Source organism: Scophthalmus maximus, chromosome 13 (genome assembly GCF_022379125.1).
Source record: "Scophthalmus maximus strain ysfricsl-2021 chromosome 13, ASM2237912v1, whole genome shotgun sequence".
In the NCBI taxonomy this organism is placed as follows: Eukaryota; Metazoa; Chordata; class Actinopteri; order Pleuronectiformes; family Scophthalmidae; genus Scophthalmus; species Scophthalmus maximus.
Window position 1 is genome coordinate 24,900,233 of NC_061527.1, and position 12,787 is coordinate 24,913,019.

The 12,787-nt window shown below is 39.0% G+C and overlaps 1 protein-coding gene across 5 annotated transcripts in view; it reads left to right on the forward strand.

Annotated features, from left to right (window-relative positions):
* ect2 (epithelial cell transforming 2) overlaps positions 1–12,787 on the forward strand; it is a 50,444-nt gene that overhangs the window by 1,443 nt on the left and 36,214 nt on the right. For 3 of the 5 annotated variants that reach the window (XM_035647913.2, XM_035647916.2, XM_035647917.2), the window contains exons 3-9: positions 783–862; positions 1,907–1,999; positions 4,046–4,225; positions 5,565–5,654; positions 8,249–8,356; positions 9,603–9,676; positions 12,591–12,721. In XM_035647913.2, the coding sequence (XP_035503806.1) occupies positions 783–862; positions 1,907–1,999; positions 4,046–4,225; positions 5,565–5,654; positions 8,249–8,356; positions 9,603–9,676; positions 12,591–12,721 (756 nt within the window). The remainder of the gene's footprint in view (positions 1–782; positions 863–1,906; positions 2,000–4,045; positions 4,226–5,564; positions 5,655–8,248; positions 8,357–9,602; positions 9,677–12,590; positions 12,722–12,787) is intronic. The other 2 variants (XM_035647915.2, XM_035647918.2) reach the window with 1 other exon arrangement.

Here is a 12,787-nt window from a genome sequence, read left to right on the forward strand (position 1 = left end):
CCAGTTTGTTATGTACATCAAGCCAAAAAAAAGAGAGAGAAGTTACAATGTTAAGTCTCTGTTGAAAGAGTTTTCAACTTTTTGTTCCTTTTTACTTGTTTTATTTTTTGTGTTTGTGGAGTGTGGTGCTTTTGAATAGTTACATTTATTATTTGCGCATGTGTGTGTTTGTGGAGCCCAACGTAAGAAGCCGTTTTAGTTTGTTGGACCTGACTAATATCTATAAGTGGACATTAAACAATACTTTGAATACTATTAAACAAGAATTTTGTAGTAGTGGCAAATAACGAGAAGTATAGTGATTTATCCATTGATTGATCTGCATAGTAATCAGGCAGATATCTGGCATTTTAAGATATCGGCATAGGCCAAAGTCTGTGCTTACTAGGCCGATAAACCAAACATGTCTGCTGACACGTGTTAATTCAGCTGCCCTTCTCTGTAAATATTGCCATTAACCATTGAAAAACAATATTGATCAACCTCTAAAGTACACCCATTTGATTCATCATGGCTTAAATATGCCTCTGAAAATGTTTTCTCAGGATTTCTCTTACTTCTGAGCTACATTATTCCTTGTAATGCAAAATACATTGACTCTGATAGTATGAAATAATGAACATTTGTTTGGGAAGTTCAGGATTATAATACTCCGAAAATGTAGTACTCCGAAGTTGCTAACATGCTGTTTCCAAATACTGTGTGTGAGCGTGCGTGCGTGCGTGCGTGCGTATGCGTGTCCTTTCCTCCTTGTCCACTCTGTCCCTCTGTTGCTCCCACAGATATGCTGCCAAAAGTGGAGACAAGGGTTGTTCTGGTGGGAGACGCAAGCCGAAATGGAGCACTCGTCAAAGCACTGCAGGTACAGCATTAACCCTGAAGGTCCACTGTGGTCCACTGGCTTCTTTTAAGGAGGCACACATCATGGCTTTTCTAGATTTTCTTATGTAGGACATTGAACTTCACTGATCCACTTTTTCAGACCCTGTTGCGGGTAGTTGTAGTTTATTGTTACTTGTTTTTTACACAAGTAATGGATCTAGGGAGTTATTTTGTTTGGTTCAACAGCTTCAGTTGTTATTATGTTAGTTTAACATAATAAATTAAATTATGTTAAATTAAGCTTTTTCTAAATTTCTAAAGTGGCCATCATTGGACTCAGATCCAGGTACACAGGAACACTAGTGTAAAAATACTTTTTATATCTTTTTATATACTTTTTTTAATTTTTTATAGCCCCCCCACAAGGATATTTATGTGTCAATCAGACGTGTTTGTATATGCTCAAACAAGCAGCACTTAGTTTCGTGTCTTTTGAGTAGCACCACGTGCAAGTGATTTGGAGGTGTGGCAGCCGACTAAGTGCTGCTAGAATGACTTCTTTCCCAGGTCTCCTGAGCCCTGTTACTTTTGAAGGTTTTCTGCTTAAATCATCTATTTCTCCCTGCCATTCTGCAGCACAGCCACATCCTAAGACATCTGCCGACAGCTCCATCAGAGCGCTCCCGATTGTCTGCCTGACCGCCCACCGCCATCATTCAGTCTACCCCCCCCCCCCCCCCCGGTTCTCTTCCTCATCTCCTCCTTCCCGATGGCTATGATTATATTAATTTCTAACGGAAACTTCTTCTCCACCCCAGCCTACCCCCCACAGAGCCTGATAGTTGTTTGAAGTCACTGTCTTTATACATTGCAAGGACACGGGCCTCACCACCTACTCCCCTAGACCCAGCCATCCTCTCTTCTGTCCTCATATGAGGTTAATTTGTATGAATTTGTCTCTGTTTTTCCTCTTTATTTGTTTCTCATTCTCTCTCAATCTTCTGTTCCTCCTCCCTTGTTTTGTTCTGCTCTCCTTTCAAATGCTTGTATTAAACATCCACTTCCTGCTGGTTGGTTTTTACAGGCTGTCAGAGTAATGGAGGTACCAGTGGTAAAGATAAGAGAAGGCGAGGCGGGTGCTGAGGAGAAAATGATGATAAAATCTATAGTCAATATGGTACAGTACAGTGTCTACCTCTCTGTGTGACTGTCTGACACTTTCATGGGAACTTTGGGAGGTGCTGCATGAGTCTTGATTCACACTGGGGACTCACTTAATCATTGTGCATGGCCAGCTCACTGATGATAAATTAATTTGTTGGTGAATATTTAAATATAAGTGATGTGATGCTTAATAAGTGGACCGCTCTTAAACAGAGATTTGCACTCAAATGTCAATGCAACTTTCTAGAAATAATATGAAAACTGTTTTTAAAGGCATTCTATTTAGCATTGTGGCATTTGATAATTGCTAAATTCTAGCTGTTCAGGTTAGAGAGGCAAATATAGCTATGAAAAGCTTTTTGCACACATTGGATCTCATTACGCGGACATTGAAGTGTGATCAGTGGCAATGCATCTAAGAAGCTTTGGTTTTTGAGTGCCATCTCCTCTTAAAGAACATTTTGTGAAATATTTTAATTTGTTTTCTTTCGATGCATGAGATGAGAAGGTCTATAACAATCTCATATGTCACAGACATCATATCTTCTTTGTTTAATCTCTTCAGTTTTTTAAAGTGATGATTTGAAGTCTTAGAGCAGTTGTGCGTTGGAACTATCTCTCAACAAACAACACTATCCCTCTGCCCAGCTCTTTTATACCACGTTTCCAGCTAAAGCATGGATGCAGGATCCAGTTCTTGGTGGTTTCTCCGATCAAAGCAAATCTGGAGTTAATTCTTATGACCAGACACTGCGATGCCACATTCTTGTTAACCAAAAATCAGGTCCTGCTTTTTTTTACAAACCGTGTACTGCTTTAGAATCGCTTAATGCCCCTCTAAAATCCGAGTTTCCCCTTAATTCATTCAGCAGCGGCAGTACGCCCCTCCTTGATTTTGACCGCCGTCGCTGAATTATTTATTTATTTATTTTTTAAATTACGAGAGGAGATTGGACTCTGTCTTACGGATGGCAACAGAAACCCAATATTAAACAAGCTCAGGGGCTAAACTATGAAAAACTGTTCAATGAGCACCGACGTTTTCAGTGCTGCTAACGGTATTGAAGAAATTAATGCATTCATCTATGATAAATTTTACCTATTCCCAATCCGGAGGAGAGGTCAGTGTGCTGTGCAGGGGGCGTGGCCAGCTCTCACTGCTCGATTCCAGCTTTGAAATAAAGACAAACACGTTTATGTTATTCATCTGCTTATCTCTTTAGAAAGAAAGCAAATAAGTTTATTTCCCAAAATGTTACTCTATTCCTGTAACAGTTGTCCATAGAAATGTGGATCCTAACAGTGTAATAACAAATGTCAATTGTAACCCTCCGTGTGTGTGTGTGATGTTCCCTGATGCCTCTCCAGCTCTTCCTGTGTCGTGTTGCCTAATTGAACTAATTTCAGGCAGGTTAACAGGTAGAATAAGTAATTTAATCCCTGCTGCACTGCAAGTTCTGCCCATATGCAGCCTGACAGCTCGTTTGTGATTTAATTTTTGCTCTGAATCAGAGTTGAGTTGTTTGAATCAATGGATTTGATACCAGAGTAAAACCATGTCTCATTTGAGAGATCAGAACTGAGCTTTTTTTTCTGTTTGCATTTTTCATAGAGAACACGATTGTGCTTGTAAGAATCAATGATTGTGTATTGTAGTATGTTCTACCACAATTTCTGTTAGGAAGAAAACAATTAACAAATTACAAAAAAAAAAATATAGATACTTATCTTATGTAGCTGTTTTTTTTGTGGAGGTCACCCTCTAAGTGCAACTTTGAAAATGCAACTACACATTTTTTGAGTCTAGTTAAGGAAGTAGGAAATAACCAATATTGTTGGTTTTGGTTTTCAAAAGACTTGTCAACAGTCAGAAAAAAAGAAAAATATTTTTTTGTGATGTCAAGGTTTATACTTTTTAAATATAGTTTTCAGTAAAAATCTACATGTAATGAAATTAACTAATAATTAACCAACAGCCCAACTAACATGGCTAACAGGTCTCTCTCGTGTCTTGTGGATCAATTTTACACTTCCAAATGTTGTCATTCTCCCTCTTCAGGACATCAACATTCCATGCATAATGACAGACCACGTCCAGGAGTTTGGAGATGAGGGCACTGAATTTGAGACGGTGTTTGTCCTCACAGACTTTGATTCTCCTGACTACAGCTACCTCTATAAACGCGACAACCGCATTGTTGGGCCTCCTGTTGTGCTGCACTGTGCTGCGAAGGAAGAAGTAAGTCACACACAACATTTTTATATTAAGCAAAAGATCTGGACCATGAAATCTTTCTCAGCTTGGATTCACAGCATTGAGATAAAGCTTGATTTTTAGAAAGCAGGATGCAGAGATGACATTATGGCTCTGAGCAGGACCTGTCCCTCCCTGCTGTGCTGTCATAAATGATGCTAATGCTGAACATGACCAGTATGTGCTGACTGTGGCTCCCTTCAACAAGACAGCACTCTGCGCATTTGTCATCTGAAGACAGCAATGTACTGTACCTGTGGGTTTAGGTTGTATTGCAAAGCATCAAATGGCCGTATATCTTTTGACAACTGAGGAAATGGTGTTGGGCCATTTAGCAGTTTTTCACCTTGTCAGGCAATTATCTCACCTAAAAAGTGTTGGGTGTTGGATCCGTTATTTATCAGTGTTTCCCCTAGGTTTACTGGTTTGGGGGGGTTAGGGCTCGTTGGGGTTAGGTTTCACAAATCACGTAAAGTTTTAACCAAAATCTTTTATACAGTGATGAGGAATAAGGTGTACAAGGAAAGTGAAACATCTCTATCGGCATAGATGTTTACCGATATGTGCCAATGTGAAATCTTATTTTAATGCAGAAAAAGATGCTTGGGGGGATTTATAAATGGTGTCATGTTGTAGTTTGTCCAGCAGAGCGCGCACCAACTCCATTGTTTTGACTCAGCAGCAGTGAACCATGAGTTACTGTTTGTGACCATTAACATTATACATTACCAGCAAAATATTGCTTAAGATGACATGTTTTGACAAGCAAGAAAACGTTTATTCTAATTGGAATTCAATCCATTGAAATAATGGTTCGGAAACAGAACAGAGCTGTTGCTTGAATCTAATAGCTTGCTTGGTAGAGTATAGAATACCTGGTTTAAAGAGAGAGCAGTGGTGGAATGTAACTAAGTACATTTACTCAAGTACTGTACTTTATTATAATACAATTTAAAAGGTACTAGTACTTGAGTATTTCTATGGCATTTTCTGCTACTTTATACTTCCACTCCACTACATTTCAGAGACATATATTGTACTTTTAACACCACCATATTTATTTCACAGCTATAGTTACTATTTGCTTTTCAGATAAATATTTTAAACGTAAAATATATGATAAGTTTGTAATATATACATAGTAATTTGTAGGTGTAATGTTGAAATTAGCCTCCCCATATGCATAAAGAATATTGGTTGAAAATTTTACTGTGTTATATCAGCGGCTGCCCCAAAAATCCAATATCGGCTCTACTGAAAATTATATAACTCCAATTATAGTTAAACACTTTTGTATTGAATTTTGCTTTTTCCTTCCCCACAGCCTCTGCAGTTTTCATGTCGTCCTCTCTACTCCACCACCATGCTTAACCTGTCGCTGTGTTTCACCGGCTTCAGGAACAAAGAAGAAATGGTGAGTTTACTAACTGACCATCATGCCATATTAACTTTTTTAAGAAAGGTTGATAACTTGTGCTGTGTTGATAATATCACGCAGGCTTTTCTAAACAACGCACCAGTCTTTTGGGGAACATCAATCCAGCTGCACTGACAGGGTTGGAACCGTTTGATTGATGTGGTTTGCGATTAATGTTTTTTGCAATATGAAGTGGTATTTAAAGGATTTAAACTACCCATTTCATATAAATTGGTTGAAAAGAAATATCAGAAACACCTATAATTCTAAACTTCATGAAGGTATAAATTCACAAGTATGTTGCATATGATGGCATATGTTTTAGGTAGGTGAACCCTAATAAACAATAACTGAATATTAAAAGCTTCATGGGGTAGAATTTACTGCTATACTGGTTGTATTACACTGTGTTTTACCGTATGTAGTTGCACTCGATGAAATAACATGAGTGTACGTCGGTTGATGAGAAATGACAAGTTAGGTTTGAGGTCATGTCACTATATACAGGTTGCTGGCACTATTACATCCTTTGTGGAGTAGAAAGTTTTTACTTTTTTATTCAGTATGTATGTTGGTCAGAACAAAACAAATCTATAGGATCCATCTTAGGAATGTTTGAGTTGTGTGTTGTTGTACCAGCCTCAGAAATCCAGTAACATCCAGGCTCTCAATACCCCACAATGACAAGTAGAACATTTTAGAAATGTTTGCAAATTTATTTAAGTAAAAAAAATAAAATATCACATTGACAACGGAGTCGATGATATCTCAAATATACTTGATCAATTGTGGGCGATGTAGATATTTACAATATTGCTAAAATCATGTACAAATTTTCATGTTATTCTTTTTTTAAACCGCTGGCATGAGACTTTCTTAGGAGTTTCACTACTACGCTGTTTTTGATGGCTCTCTCCGTCTCACAGACACTAAAAGTAAAAAGCCCTAATACATCCTGCTGAGTTCTTCTAGACCCCACTGTAGGTCACACACATCCACACCACTCTCCTGGGGAAGTGTTTGATACATATATATAGACATGAGCTTTTTTATCTAAAGGGATCAGAGAAGGGGTTTGGTGAGAGCTAAAGAAGTAAAACGGTATATATATTCAAACCAGGCACACTTTGGCCTTTTACAGTTTTTACAGCCTTTTAAAGCTGTAAAATGAAAACAAATCAGATACCATAAGTGTTTGCCCTCTGATGGAGTTGAAGCAGCAGCGGTGGTAAAAAAAAATGTAACAAAATGAGAATAGAATGGAATGGACATTTGGACAATTGTTTTGTTTCTCTTAACTGTACTCATTATATTGTTGAACATTGAACATCACTTTTTTGAACAAATAACTAATATCAAGTACATGATGTTTTGTGTTAAATGTAGGGCTGCATCGACGTAATCGATTAAGTGGATTACGTAAATTCGCCGAAATGCGTCGATGCGTCGCACTGTTTACGTTCATCCCCAGTGATCTAGGCGTGTCCCGGTCGGAGCGATCACACTTCAGGCCTGGGTAAAGTGAAAGCACATCTCCCCTGGAGGAAATGGCTGCAAACTGAGATACTCACGTCACGCGAGTTAAGCAACGCAAAAATGTGCATTACCCGACAGGCAGTTCTGACGTCATCGCAACACTACAAAGGGTGATGGACACCCGTCTGTGTTATAAAACAGCTGCATTTAGATGGAATAATTACTTTAAAAGACATAAGTGAAATTAAATGTGTTTTAGGTGAGAAATCTCAAATGGAACAGCTGACCATGTCCCCATCAAGCCTGTAACCTTTTTTTTTTTTTTTTTTTTGCTTGCTTCATCTGCATTATTACATAGAGAACAATGTTTTAATTTTAGGCGAAAATGAAATCTTTTATTTAGGTTGTGTTCCATTTTCATTTACTCTGACCCATATATTTGATTCATATAAATATATATATATATATATATATTATTTTTTGTAAGTTAACCAAAGGATCAATCGACTAAACAGAAAATAATAGTTAAATTAATCGAAAAAAATTATCATTACTTATTTGACTAATTGAAATAAATAAAAAAAATAATCGTTAGATGCAGCCTTACTTAAGTGTACTAATCCATCAACCCAAACTAGCCCATCAAAGGAAAAAAGTAACAACGCAATATGTACAGACAGATTGTTACCTTAAGCACTTGGACTCTACTGTTTTTAAGGGTTGTAGGTCTTTCACTATAAACCGGGTCATAGTGAGGTGGCTCTCATTCACCCTCTCCTCAGTCATCCTGCCGCTAGCTGCTACTGTTAAGGGGCTTAGGGCTTAGGTGTACTTTCACTAAATGTTTCGAGAGATTGCTTGTGTTACTGCCTTTACTTGCAAAACATTTGTTACACTTGTGGCAATGAGAGTAACGCTGCTGCGTAATGCATGTAGGGGAAACACTGCATAATATTCCAAGGTGTGCAGTTACTAAATAATATCCTGGAGTAACAATTAATTGCAGCATATACAACCTACAGGCATGGCAAGATGTCTGTCACGGTCCATATTGGTGATATATATTTCCCCTCTTTGTGCTGAGCTTGTATGTGATCATTTTGTTGTCAATATAGAAGAACTTGGTGAATCTGGTTCATCACATGGGAGGAACCATCCGCAAAGACTTCAGCACCAAGGTCACTCATCTCATCGCCTACTCCACTCATGGGGAGAAATACAGGGTATGTTTACTCAATCAACTTTCATTTTCCTTCATTGTTAGTTTTTTTACTCTAATCTTTCAGTGTTTGTACTCTGTCTGTCAGAGAGTGTACCACTGTATAGTGGGGCTGTGCAATACTGTTAAAAATGTATGTGTTTAAACGTGCAGGACCTAAAATATACATTAGAACATTTCAAGATAATTGCAATGACACTATTTTTGCCAACCATTGCATGGTAAACATATTCTAGGAAATGCATAGAATAATATAAGCCCTTTGTCATTTATCAGCATTATTCACTTTTTTCTAGTGTGTGTACGTTTTGTACGTACTAGTGCCGTGTTACAGCAGTATTACAGCACAAGTAATAATGTCAGCACTTCCCAAATTCGGAACAATCTATCAAGATCAGAATAGTGCTGACAGAAATGCGCATAAGAAGTTTAAAGCAGAGATCAATGGAAAGGAAGGAACCAGCATGAAAATTTAACTTTACCAACAAAACAATAGGGAAGCAGCGCTTTGTCATGTTAAGAACGTTGCAATTACAAACCCAGTGATTCCCTATTATTTCATCCAGACTTTTATTCTCTGCTCCTGATTGTCCTGCGCCTTTTCTCCTCTCTGGTTAAACAAACAAAATGAGCAGGAAATTATAAAGTTCCTCTCAGCCTAGCATGAATCCCAGTGTCTACGTCTGATGTCAGAAAGCGGTGATTTACTTCCCAGTTGGATTATTTTTAAACAGAGTTGAATACATGGCATTCATACACAGATAAAGAGGTGGATGGATGAATGGATTGACACCTATCTTTCTCTATATGGACAATTGATTGCTGTACCTCTGTCAATCATCTATGGAAATATATTTTTGTTTCATACTCCTCACTGCCTTCACTTGTCTATCACATCCCCTTTTCCTCGAGAAGACCTCATGGAAGCTTCTCCCTCCTGTCAGTTTTCACCTCATTGCATCTTTTCTCTTTTAAGTATTGTTCCACACATATTTTGTCCCAGCAGAACAAACCAAAGTGCATTAGGAACTTGCTGCCTTTGTGACACACAGTCAAGGCTGTTTTCCACAGGTTGATCAGGAGTAACGAAAACAGCCCGGGGAGATTGTTGCACTGGAAGTTTCTTTTAGTTTTAAAATAGTGCAGAAATAAAATCCATGCCCTTGTTGGTGTTATTATGTGTCCCTCTGGTAATTCATTTATGTTTTGTTTTCTTCCTCTCCCTTTACTGTGTTTTATTTTGCCCTCAGCTGGCAGTGTGTCTGGGGACGCCCATCCTCACTCCATCATGGATTCATAAGGCCTGGGAGAAAAGAGATGACGTGTGAGTTGAAAATCCTTGATGGAATCCTATGAACTTGTGCTGCTGAAACTTGTGTTTTATATGCAAAAGAAAATTGGAGTGGGTCATTGTGACAAGTTAATCGGAGGCACCGGCGTGAGGAATTCTCATGTCCTGGTTGGCAATAAAATTGACAGATTCACTAAACTCAAACTCTCTTTATCTTTAGCAAAACGCAATGTACAAAGCATTCAGGTGGCAGCTTTTCAGTTTTAGCTGGCAAAGCAGGTTGAAATGACAAGAGGCAGCAGGGTATAGCAGCCGTTGCCACAGGCCAAAATGAAATTGTTGTCTGCTTTGTGTGCCCTCTGCAAGCCAGTATCTGTATTCGTGAAAGATTGTCTGTGAGTCCAACAACGGCAGCAGTGTGAGACATATTTTCACTGACTGATTGCTTCACATTCATTTCATGTTTGGAACTTCTGAGTTAAACTCTGACATATATGGATTGAGATGCTCAGCAAAAACGAGCTGTCTGATAAATATCTAGATAACATTTTATATATTCTGTTGGTATGTTAATGTAAGTATTGGATTGGACTCCCAGTATTAAAAGTTGAATTGTGATTTGGGCTCCAAAACCTTTGATTGGGACATCCACGCAAAATGTTATAGGGAAACAATTTGTCACAGGTTTTGTTTTGGTTTTTACTGTTCAGTGGGCAAACTCCTGAAAAGCTCCTCAGGATATAAATGTTTCACTTATTTTCAAGCCAAAGCAAAAGTACAAAAAAAGACATACAATGGAGAATCCTCGTTTGACAAATGAAGATGTCCACCCATTTCCTTGTTAGCCTGGTGAGGAGGCCAGTCAAAGACTTTTTGTTCAAATGGGTTCCCTTTTTCAGGAAATTTAGAGAAATTAAGTGTACCACTAGCAACATCTCTACTTCTTACTCTGCTGTCTGTCCCACATCCAGGACCTAAGTTACTTAGCACTTTTTTGCTTTTGCCTTTGTTTCTGGCATAATGTAAATCTCCATGTTACACAGGGTGTTAGTAAGTAAAGTGAAGTGTTAGTGAAGTAAAGAACAATTGTTTTAAAAAACCAAAATGACTGGTATGAGGATCCTAGTCTCAGTGCAATACTACAGGTTATTTTTTTAATCTACACACATGCCAGTGGATGTGCTGACCATTCACAGACATTTTTATTGTCCATGAAAATATTATATTTTGGATTGGATTCACTGAATAAAAAAAAAACTGAAACCATATCTCAGTTTCGTGACTGAGTTCCAGGCTTGGGCTGAGTTCCATGACTGCCTGCTTATACCTGGCACTGTCTCCCTCAGAAACTGAGCAGAACAATCAGAGAAGGCAAAATCAGCTTCGGGAAAATCTCCGAACAAGATCTAAACAAAGTCAAAGAAGAAACTGTCTGAGTGTTTAACCACGGTCAAAACTAAACAAACCTAGGACGAGTAGTCGACGAGTCACAGCTTTAATGCAGGAGTTAACTAGCTTGATCAGGAACCGGTGTGCATCCCTGTGAGGAACTCAGGAAGACCACACCCACTGCCACACACACAGACACAGACAGAGAACTAAGAGACAGAATAGGAGCAGTCAAGTCGGAACCATGACATAAACTTTATGTTTGCAGCGCCCTAAGCATTTGCCTATACAGCCTATGCCAAGGGCTGGCTCTGATTTATGAATATATATTTATGCATTTGAAATGCATCCAAGCTGGCTTGGTGGTGACTCAAATAACTGTCCGGCACCTGCTCAAAATCCTAGATCCCCAAGGAGTCCAAGTGAGGCAACAGAACCCTCTACCTCAGGATCTCAAAAGATCTTGTAATAATGAGATCTTTTTTCGTTATTACGAGATCAACCATGCATTGTAGGCTATCCTACTCCTCCTTGATGACATCATCGGCGGAGTTAACTGATTCACCACCTGTCTCCCCTTGCTGCCAAAGTTCCTAATCAAAACCTGAATGAAGCGCAATGTCTCTAAGAAACACAACCAGTGCCGTGACAGGTGCGTTGTCCACAGAACAGCCCCCCTCCGGAGGCAAACCAAAAGCAGTAAGGAGTCAGAAATTAAAAAAACAAAATTATTTTTCTTTCTTTTTTTATTTTACCTTTATTTTACCAGGTGAGTCCCATTGATATTACTAGATCTCTTTTTCAAGGAAGCCCGGCCAAGAAGACAGTCACATTTTACAGACAAGCAGCACATGATGAAGACATGCAACAAACATAAAACATTCAACTCACAGAGACAGAGTTAAAATAATCAGAAGGTAAATACAATGAGTATGGGTTTAAAAAGCAATTCAAAAACTGGTGAAGGGTCAGGCCACAAACCGTTAAGCAACTGTTAAAAAGCCCTGAGTGAGGTCAGCACTTGGAGCAACAGTCTACTTTGCAGATGATTCCAGGCAACAGGGGCAGAAAACTTAAAAGCCTTTTTTGCCAAGTTCAGTGCTCACTTTCAGAACCATCAACAGAAGAGTGGTATTTGAGCGCAGGCAATAGGATCTGGGAAGTACAGGTAGGATGGACTTGGCCTGCGTCTGGCAAGAGACAGCCATTGAACATACGGGGTACAATGGTGTGTCAAGGTTTTAAAGCCTGTGATAAACCTCAGGGCGCTGTGGTACACCGTGTCAATCTCTGGGCAGAGCAGTACATGTACAAAAGATAACCATGGTCGAGCATCGGGAGGAAAGTAGCTTCAACTAGTTTTTTTCCCAGACCTAAAGTTAGAACAAGATTGATTTCTAAATAAAAAAACACATTGATTTGTGCACCTAGATGAAACGTTAGGCGCATCAGTGCAACCAATGTTAAAAGTTTGTCTGGAGCCCTATTGAACACAAACCACGGTTGTCGAAATGAAGGCACGGTTTGACATCACGTTGTTTCTCCAACATGTGTTCAGGTACTTCCATGCAGGTGAAGAGGAGTTTCGAACAGAGTTCAAAGTGCCTCCCTTCCAGGACTGCATCCTGAGTTTTTTGGGTTTCTCAGAGGAAGAGAAGGCCAACATGGAGGAGCGGACTCTAAAACACGGTCAGAACTCAAGGACCCAGAGATCAGCCTTGGTGTCTCTGCAACAGTTGTGTTTCTGTGTTTTTT